This window comes from Euprymna scolopes, chromosome 4 (genome assembly GCF_053919585.1).
Source record: "Euprymna scolopes isolate OS-2025 chromosome 4, ASM5391958v1, whole genome shotgun sequence".
Lineage (NCBI taxonomy): Eukaryota > Metazoa > Mollusca > Cephalopoda > Sepiida > Sepiolidae > Euprymna > Euprymna scolopes.
Window position 1 is genome coordinate 33,010,497 of NC_136485.1, and position 10,000 is coordinate 33,020,496.

General features: G+C 34.9%; 1 protein-coding gene across 2 annotated transcripts in view; it reads left to right on the plus strand.

Moving 5' to 3' along the window:
• Nucleotides 1–10,000, plus strand: part of LOC145266995 (opioid-binding protein/cell adhesion molecule homolog) — a 112,219-nt gene that overhangs the window by 81,903 nt on the left and 20,316 nt on the right. For both annotated transcript variants that reach the window (XM_080122884.1, XM_080122894.1), the window contains exons 4-5: nucleotides 1,282–1,416; nucleotides 8,591–8,713. In XM_080122884.1, coding sequence (XP_079979010.1) covers nucleotides 1,282–1,416; nucleotides 8,591–8,713 — 258 coding nt within the window. The remainder of the gene's footprint in view (nucleotides 1–1,281; nucleotides 1,417–8,590; nucleotides 8,714–10,000) is intronic.

Consider the following 10,000-nt stretch of genomic DNA (forward strand, 5'->3'; position numbering starts at 1 on the left):
ATTTGGAAGAAACGGAAGCTGTAAACGAGGAAAAAACAAAACAATGTTAGAGGTCAAATACAACAGTGGTAAAATTATTTTTCATGAACATATATTAATAAATTAGAAAGGTACATTTTCATTCAATTGCATTTTTAATTAGTTTTAAGGACATAATCACAATTAATAATATTTCAGTAACATAGATATTTCTCATCTATACTTATAGTAATTAATATTGGTGTGCGTTTCAAATATAGACACTTAGCATCTAAAAACATGCACAGATGTACTCACACTTCAAATGAGGAGAAAACTTTATTTTATTATGAACATAGAGTGAAGAGGAATTAATTGAATCCAGAAGAGACATTTAATTAAAAACTCATGTTCACAAATCTTAGCATTAATGAACCAACGGTTAAAGCGTGTACATTTTTTAAACATCCTGTATATTGGCAATACGGTCTCTTAATTTTCAGAATATTGTGCAAGACGAAATATAAAGAATGCATTCAGTTTCTCCTGTATTTCAATCATATTTTTTTAATAACAATACTTATAAAAAAGAATAGATTTCTGGACAGGGTATAAACGTATGCTTCAGTTATCCTATCAGATAAATTAAAACTTTGAATATAGTTTTTCTCAAATGAAATACTGCATTAACAAATTTGGTAATCAATAAAAATTCGTTGCAAACTTATGTATTAACATGGCAGGTGATCTTAAAACTAAGTTATCCTCTTTCATTTTTTAACTCGAACACTGAAACGTTGAAGCTTACGAAAACGGAAGTAGAACAATCAAAACGAGCAACCTTTTGTGCTCTAGAATTTATTTTTCCGCATAATCAACACATTCACAGGTTTGTGCTTACTTTTTTTTATCACTCGTTGTAAATGTCCGCTGGGCGCTTTTTCACTTTTTCACCACTCTGTAATCGACGAACGTATCTCTTTTATTCTGCTGAGCTGAAATCAATTGCATCACCTTCATACACCTTCAACAGGCGGCGGTAATTGTGGATTGGTTTAATTTTATTTCTGTATGGAGGAATGCATGACGCATTTCTGCTTTTGACACACGTCCATGGCAAGGATTTTTTTTTAACGTTTCAAACCATCGATATCTGGTCAGTCATTATGACAATAAAATTTGCAATCCCTCCGATTTGGGAAGAATAAAACATTTTGAACCTCCCTCGTATAATTGTAGAACACCCCAAAGAACCCTCATAAATAGGTTAATCGTATTTCTCCATGAAATAAACAACTTTATAAATATTACTTTTTTTGCCAGGCGCCCCGAATCTTGTTAATATTAGCAGCGTTGTCGACGTGGAGAACGACAAAGAGGCCGTTGTGAATTGTGAAGCAGAGGGATACCCTCCGCCTGTTATAACTTGGTTTAAGTATAGAGGTGGACAAAAACATAGTAAGTATTGTTTTTGTTTTTATTTTTTTTTTACGCTTATTTCTTTAGGGAATTCCTGGGTAATCCCACTTAAGAACTTACGTTTTCTCTCGATAAATACAATGGTCATTATATACATTATAATAAATACCAATGTGTATTTATTCGTATGTAAATAACTATAAATCTGTATCGTTGTACAAATGATAGCGAGTGAAAAACATATATATATATATATATATATATATATATATATATATATATATATATATATGCAGACATAGAGAGAGGAAGATTAAATGAATAAATGGAAAAACACCTGGAAAATGTGCTCAAATGAGCAAACTATGTTTTTAATACCGTTTTTGGTCTGCTTAGTTACATATGTTTCCACTACCACAATCGAATTAACGATCCAATAGCTTCTTCAGATTTGGCATACAAATGAAATATTATAATGAAGTAGACCAAACTCCAGCCTCTGTTCTGTCGCCGCAGTGTATCATCAGTGTTCCTGTTTTACAAGTATTGTAATGGAATTGGTTCTGATAAAGTCACATGGGTGCCCTCACGGCGAACATACTCCCGACGAGCCCGACATGTAGTAAACTCTACCTATTATTGCTGATGCCTCCAGATGGCGAAAAGCGTTTTACTCTAAATTTCTTTCTTCGGACTGCTACACGTTGTTTTTTCCTGCTTTGCTGACTATACTCAAGTTTAAATATAATATATAAAAGGCTATACGTCTGTCTGTCTGTCTACATATTTTCAAACTCTATCTTCTCCGAAACTAAAAGTCGCTGTGCGCCGCTAGGGGCCTCAAATTATTAGGGGTTTTTTACGGCCCGTTCTTTTATGAGCTTTTATCTGGTTAAAATAGTTTTGAAGCAATCACAAATGGGCCAAAATTTTAAAAAATGACCTTTGACCATCCATTTTAGTTCATTTTTATTTTTAAACTTTTAATCAGTACATATGCGTGTCACGTTAGTACAGTGGTAACGTCACCAGCTTTGAATGCTACAGTTTTAATGCTAACTGATGGCACACAAATACTATTTTTTTACTTTTGAAATAACGACTCTATAATAATATATACGATATCTGGACGAATTAAAATATCATATAAAGCGTATTTTACACCGCGCAAGGTCAGGCGCCCCGCTCTCAGCTAGCGTAATATAGAGACATTTTGTTGGTCAACTCATCCAAGCCCCCTGTTCGACATTATCTCAAAGAGTAGTCTCTTACGTCCAATTTCTTATATGACTTGTTTAGGATAAAAAAGAAAAAATAAAGAAAGAAACGTGTCCCTGAATGACTCTAGGGATTGAAAAGCGTTGACATATACGAAAAAGCATATAATAAAACGAACGAAAGAAGGACATTTCCATTCCCATTATTTAAGGTGACTACAATAGGAATTAATCTTAATTAATTAAGACACGGGTGTTTTGCTTGGTTAATAATTTCAAAAGATAATTAAACCGCAATGTTGTTTGTTTTTTTTTGTTGTTTTTTTTTTTCATTTTCTCCTGAAACAACGCACAGTGCAAACCTGATGTCGGCGGCTACAATCTTATAATTTGCAGGGAAAGTATGCAGGGAGTTGAATAGCAAGATGTCTGTTTATATTACAGTATAGCCAGTAAAGCAAGAATCAGTAAGACAATTCCAAACTCTAGCAACCGGAGGAAAGAAACTATTAGAGTAGAAAGCTTTTCTGGTATCTGTGAATCTCTACTATGCAGAGGGATGCAATATTTCGGTGATGGGACAGAGATTGAAGTCTAGCTGACATTGCGGGACCTAATAAGTTGGCGACTCCCTTTTGAACCCTATCTAAGAATGAGATGCACCAGTCAAAATGTGGCAATAATACTCCATACATGGGTGAACTCCTATAGCTCGTAGGATACTCTCGAGGGTAAGATTCTAGCAAGGTAGAGAGAGCACATCTTCTTTGCAGCAGTCTTGGCAATGCCCTCATTGTATCTATTCCATCTCTGTGAATTATCCGCTGAGGAATTTGAACAGAGTATTTTCGAATAATGTATCATTAGCTATGGCTATTAAAAGAAGGCTCCTTATAATTATAACCGAAAAGACCCTTACTCTGAGTAGCGGTGAATGTTGCCATCCATTTTTTGAAATGTCACTACAGACTGGGGGCCTTCCTAAAGGGACTCCGTCATTGTCTAAAATATGTCTCCATTATTTTTCCCCTCGCATCTGTTATAGAGCCTGATATCATCAGCAAATATAAACATCTCGCAGACAATTTTATCACAGAGATCATTTATTAATATCAGGACTAATAAAGCTCCAAAGATGCAAGCTTGCGGCACAGCCTCGTTTATATCATATTGTTTTAATATACGACCATCGAGAACAATCTGGATTCTCTTATTTAAAATAGATTTAATTACGTTAGGTATTCGGCCAGTAATACTACATCTTACTTTCATGAGCAGACCATCGTGCCATACCTTGTCAAAGGTCTTAGATATATTTAGACTACTGCCCTAGCCTCCCCTGCTCATGCAGTGCATCATATATACGTTCATAGATTAATGTAAGGATATTTATAGTAGAACAATCTTGCATAAATATAGTGATAATCGGACAGTTTAGCAAATGTGAGGTAGTGGAATAGAGATTAATTATATGCTCAAATATTTTGGCGAAAAGAGAGAGAGGAGGGTAAGGGGCGATAATTTGATGGATCAGTTCTTTCGCCGGAATTCTTGTAAACTAGTACCACAGAAGCAGTGTCCCCGCGGTCTGGAAAGCAAGATTTGTTAAGCCTTTTGTTGAAAAGTTTGGATGGAGCTGGAGAAAACGCATCGGAGTATTTTTTAATCATACAGCCAGGATGAGATCAAATCAACATAAGAAGATATGTCTTCCCTTTTCTAAAAACAATGTGTAATATTTGTTCTAATCTTACACGTTTTTTTCTGTCCTTGATCACTGAAAACGATATCCTTCTTGACTGAAGCATTGTTTTTTTTTAATATTGTCCTAATTCATCATGTGGTTTGTATGAGGCTGCCTTTTCCCTACATTAAAAACCGACATTCTCTCTTCCTCCGGCCGTATAGCAAGTAAATAGGGGGTATAACTTTTTCATTGGTGTTCATAAGAAACGCGCTTTTTAAAATCATCGGTTAATTTACATTTGGAAATGGTTGCATGCTAATAGGTCACTACTCCCTTTTGTTTCGCATATTCACCACAAACAAGGAACAGTGCCACTTTGACGTAGGGGCTAATATCTGGGGCATAAAGTACAGGAGTATTATGTAAATAGTTGAGCAGTAAGATATCTACTAAGGTAAAAGCTCACTCGAGAATAAAGGTGCATAAGATCGTCAGTTCATTATTAAATATTTTGAAATAATTGAGAACGATGGTAGGATGGGCAACATTTCGTTATTTATGAGGATGCATCGACGGATGTTGATACTTGACTTAAAAACAATCTCGTTGTACTCAGCTTAGTATTGTGTGAATGAGAGTTCCATTTAATATATAAATAATGGAATAATGTAAAAGGCTTTGTAATTGTAGTGCGAGGTTTTCTTGCTGTTAGTATCTTACAGAAATGATCCAGATATTGAGGCACGGTCGACTACCTACTATGAAAATTCTGATGTAATCAACATCGTCCGCTGATATGCGAATTATATTTAGGATTGTTTCAACTGAAACAAAATTCTATATGCATCACCTCCCAAGATCTGGAATAGCTACCCAATCTTAGAGCGTAGACAATTGCATCAGGAGAGAGGAATTTTTTTGTCAATTTTAGAATAGATAAAATAGTAGACCAGCAATCTAAACAACAGATTTGATGGAAGACTTCAATTTCTAGGTTGCAATACAAATCAATGCTGGGAGCCGCTTAAAAGAAGGAGAGTTCGAAATAAAAAAAGCATTTCAAGTGAGACAAAATAAGAATCCGAGCGATGATGGTGAAAACGTAGCTTATATTTAGGCGTGGTAAAAGTGAGAAGCACCAGTCAAAAATGGCAGTAATACTCCATACATGGGTGAAACCATATAGCTCGTAGAGGTACAGGATACTCTTGAGGGTAAGTTTCTTTTTTTTTTTACACGGTGGTCACCACTTATCAAGGCCCGGAATCACTCAGGGATAAGGGTTAAGTAAGGTAGAGAGAGTGCATCTCCTTTGCATCCATATTGCGCCACGTGCTTCATGTTGGAAGACATAGAATCAATAATAAAATGTTTAAGTGTTGCAATAGATTATGTTATTCGGGGGATCATTAAGATGGAAAAGGTGTTTGGGTAAAAAGTAAATGTGTGGGACATATCGACGGTTATTTTATGTTTTAGACACTTGCCCATAATAAATCCTTATTATAGATTTTACAAAGGTAGGATTTAACATTTCTATTAAACTTTGCGCCAAAGCTATCGACTAGGTTTTAAATGCTGAGCACTATCACTCTAGAAACAAATGCCCCGCCGATTAATTTGCCAATCCTATGCAATATTTAAGTAAGCATAGCTAAGTAAGCTGTTGGTCGTGCAGGATAAAATCCATTTTGTTTAAGTTGACTAGTTTTACTAAAATGATTTCTAACTTTCTAATCAATTACAGATTGAAATAGCTACACATCACGACTTATTACTCTGTGCTGAGGTAAAATTAAGCGATTTCCAATATTTAAGTATCAAGCAGGATTTTTCCGTTTAGCTTACAAAGTTAGTAACAAGCCCCGGTTGCAGACTTAAGAACATTGATTTGAATGCTGTCACGACCTGTTGGCTTACCTGTCTATACAATTCATAAGGCTGGCAACATCCTGGATACATCATTTTGATCAGATTATTTTACTCAGAGATTAAAATTCTAAAGGTAATTATTTCACAAAAATTGGAATTTTACTGCACGGTTTTATAAAAAGTTTGGATTTATTAAATTTTGAGATTAACTAACGAGTATCAATATTTTTCGATCGTGTGTCAAAGACTATGTTTAATATTTTCTTAAACTCCTAGACACTACGCCTTTTCGTTAAGTATTCGATGTTTTTATGTGTGCTAAATTTGCTTTCCTGGGGCAATTTGAAATCTAGATTAGGTGTCAGAGCATGGATTTTTTTTAAAGGAATTAGTAAGATGCACGGTTGCATCGTTGTGTGTATGGTTTCCATTTGAATATTTTTGTTAGAACCAATCAGATAATTTGATACACGACATATACATTGTGAAAGTGGAATTCAGCAGAATTTTAGACATAAACAACCCAAAGCTGATCCAATCATCTATTGAATATCAATACAATCTACAATTTGTATAAATATGTGGAATCTTTTAATTAATAAGATTTCAGAAATAACTTGTAGTCATCGATATTGAATTGCATGAACTCATTTTAATGTATTGAAGTTTAACTTCTATTAATTTTATACAAATTCACCTATTAGTCAAACTATATCAAGTAATGTTGATTATCCAATGAAAAACTACTAAACATGTAAATGTATTCTTTTTATTGAATCAAATGCAATTAGAAATATTAACAGTGGGAGTACATTTTACTGTTAAGGAAAGTCTCGTGCCTCTATAAAGGATAACAAAAAATATGAAACCTATATGGTAGTATTGAATATAACCATTCAAATCGATTAAAAATGTGATATATTAATTGTATGGCTAAATATTAGAACAATAGAATAAATCCAATACAATGTTCAAAAAACAGTTTATTTTAATAAAAGACTAGAGAGGGTGGGGGCCCGGTCGTAGAATGCGCTTAAATATAGTATTTTAATTTGTCCAGATTTCGTATATATTTATATAGAGTCGTGGTTTCAAAAGTAAAATGTATTTGGCTGCCATCGGTTAACATCGATACCGACGACAACACTATAGCATTCAAAGCTAGTGACGTTATCACCGTACCAGCGTGGCACGCATATGAACGGATTAAAAATTATCTAAGATGAATGTACACAATCTATAACGACTTCTTTTTCAATGTTGACCCCTTTTTCACCTGTTTAAACTATTTTAACCAGCTAAAACCCCATAAAAGCACGTCCCATAAAAAAATCCAATCTAGCGCCGCTCTGTGACTTTTATTTTCGCAAGATATAGAGTTTAAAAATATGGAGACAGATAGACAGACATAGAATGTTTTATAAATAAGACTAGCAGGGCGATCGGTCGGCGTTGCCCATGTGTAAAATCTGCTTAAATATGATATTTTTTTATTTGTCCAGATTTCGTATATATTACTATGCAGTCGTGATTTCAAAAGTGCAAAGAAAGTATCTGGGTGCCATTAGCTAGAATCGAAACCGAAAGAAAAAATGTAGTACTCAAAGTTAGTAACGTTGCCACTGTACCAACGTGATCTGCATAAAAACTGGTTAAAAATGAACAATTAAAAATGAACTAAGATAAATTTACAAAATGTATAACGATTTTTTTTAAAGTTTAACCCGTCTTTGACCCCTTAGAATTATTTTCTAGTTGACCGTAAAAAATCCAACCATTTAAGGCCTCAAGCGCCACTCTGCAATGTTTAGTTTAGGATGAGATAGAGTTTGAAAATATGGAGACAGACAAAGAAACATATAGCTTTTATATATTAGATTAATATTTTTATCTATTATATAAAACTTAGTTATCTATGTACATTTGTGTAGAGTAAAGCTCAAGACAACTAAACAAAATTAATATAGTATTGGTCAGTATTGGATGGAATAAATAATATTAAAGATTTGAACCCTTAACTGATGCATTTGTTTAGAGCGTGTCCGTCTTACAGCCACTAACATAATGGAAAATACTTTTCATTGATTTTATAGAACAAATATCCTTATGACGTCTCATTCCTCGAGTGGTATGTGTGTATATTCCATAGAAAGTGTGCTGGGTGGAGAAATTAAAGAGGTGTGGGGAGCATAGGTTATAAACGAGCGAGAGAGAAAAGAAGTTTTAATATGAATATGTTACATTTCTGCCATTGCCAATGCTGGGTAACCCTGCTAATGAAAATATAAAATTAATACATTCTATCGTCCATCATTCATTTTTTTCTCTCAATCTATCATTCATTCTGAAGCATTCGTTCCGATATTTACTCTTTAACTAACATTTCCAAAAATAGAAACCAAAATATTTAAATGTACATTTTTTTTTATTTTTCCAGTGGTTGCTGATGGCTCAACATTAAACACAAGAATGACCTGTAAATATTGTCAAGTGTATTTTAACTGTGAAGCCGTGAATACATTTGGCAAAGATTCAGCTAACATCACTCTTAATGTTGTTGGTGAGTAGATGTGATTGGTACGAGGCCTAATATCTAAATGTCGCCGCAAATAAAATATCCATGAAAATTTTATAATGTAATAACCTTAAAACGGCACTATCAATCCATTTATAGTACTGACGAGGCCAAGGTTGCTTAACTTCGGTGTATCAACCTGATTATGCATTGTAAGTAAACAAGGCGTCTAATAGGTACAATTATTTGAAGTGAAATTAGGAAATGCTAAAATGTGTGAACACTTGTTTCTAATATTATTTTACATATATGTTTCGAACAATTAATTTCGCAATGTTTCACTATCTAAAGAAATGGCAGAAGCACTAGAGGATGACCTCCGATTTGTAGTGGAATGGGGATATAAATGGATGGTCACATTCAATGCTACCAAGACTGAACTCGCTTCCTTCAATAATTACAAGAAACCTTCTCTACCACCAATAGCAATGGTTAATGACTCTTTACCTGAAAGTACATCCTTTAAACTCCTCGGGTTAATGAGTTGGAACAATTACACCGAGACTATCGCCAGGACCGTTGCGAAGAAGGTAGGTTCTCTCTACCGTGCTAGAAAGATACTAACGCCCGAAAGTATCCTGTACCTCTATAAGGCCAGCATTCGCCCATGCATGGAGTATTGTTGTCATATTTGGGCTGGTGGGTCTACCACTAGTCTCTCGCTCCTAGCCAAGGTTCAAAAGAGAGTCGCCAATCTTATAGGTCCTGAACTGTCATCTAAACTTCAGCGCCTGTCCCATCGACGAAATATTGCATCCCTCTGTTTTTTCTTCAAGTACTTTAACGGTGAATGCTCTGACGAACTTCAAGCACTTGTGCCCCCTCGGCGTAAATACTCCCGACCAACCCGACAAGCAGCTAAATCCCACCCCTTCACAGTAGAGATCCCTAGATATAAGAGAGCCCTAGATGTAAGAGAGCCTTCTACTCCAGTAGTTTCTTCCCCAGGACAGCTAGACTTTGAAATTCTCTGCCGGGTCCCTGCTGCCTCAACTGTACTGACATGCAGAAGTTCAAGTGCAACGTGAACCGACATCTTGCTGCCAAACTCCCTACACATTACCCCTAATGACTATGTCCCTGACAGTAGCCCCCTACAACAAAGTGGCAATATGCCATGTTTGGGTTGAAAATGTAATAAAAAAAACAACTTTTCACGTCAGTAGGTTCTACTGATTACAAAATCACTGATTGTTTAGAATATTGGTACAACCATTTAACTGGTCTATCGCAACAGACATACGCACATACGGATATGTGAATTATAAAAAT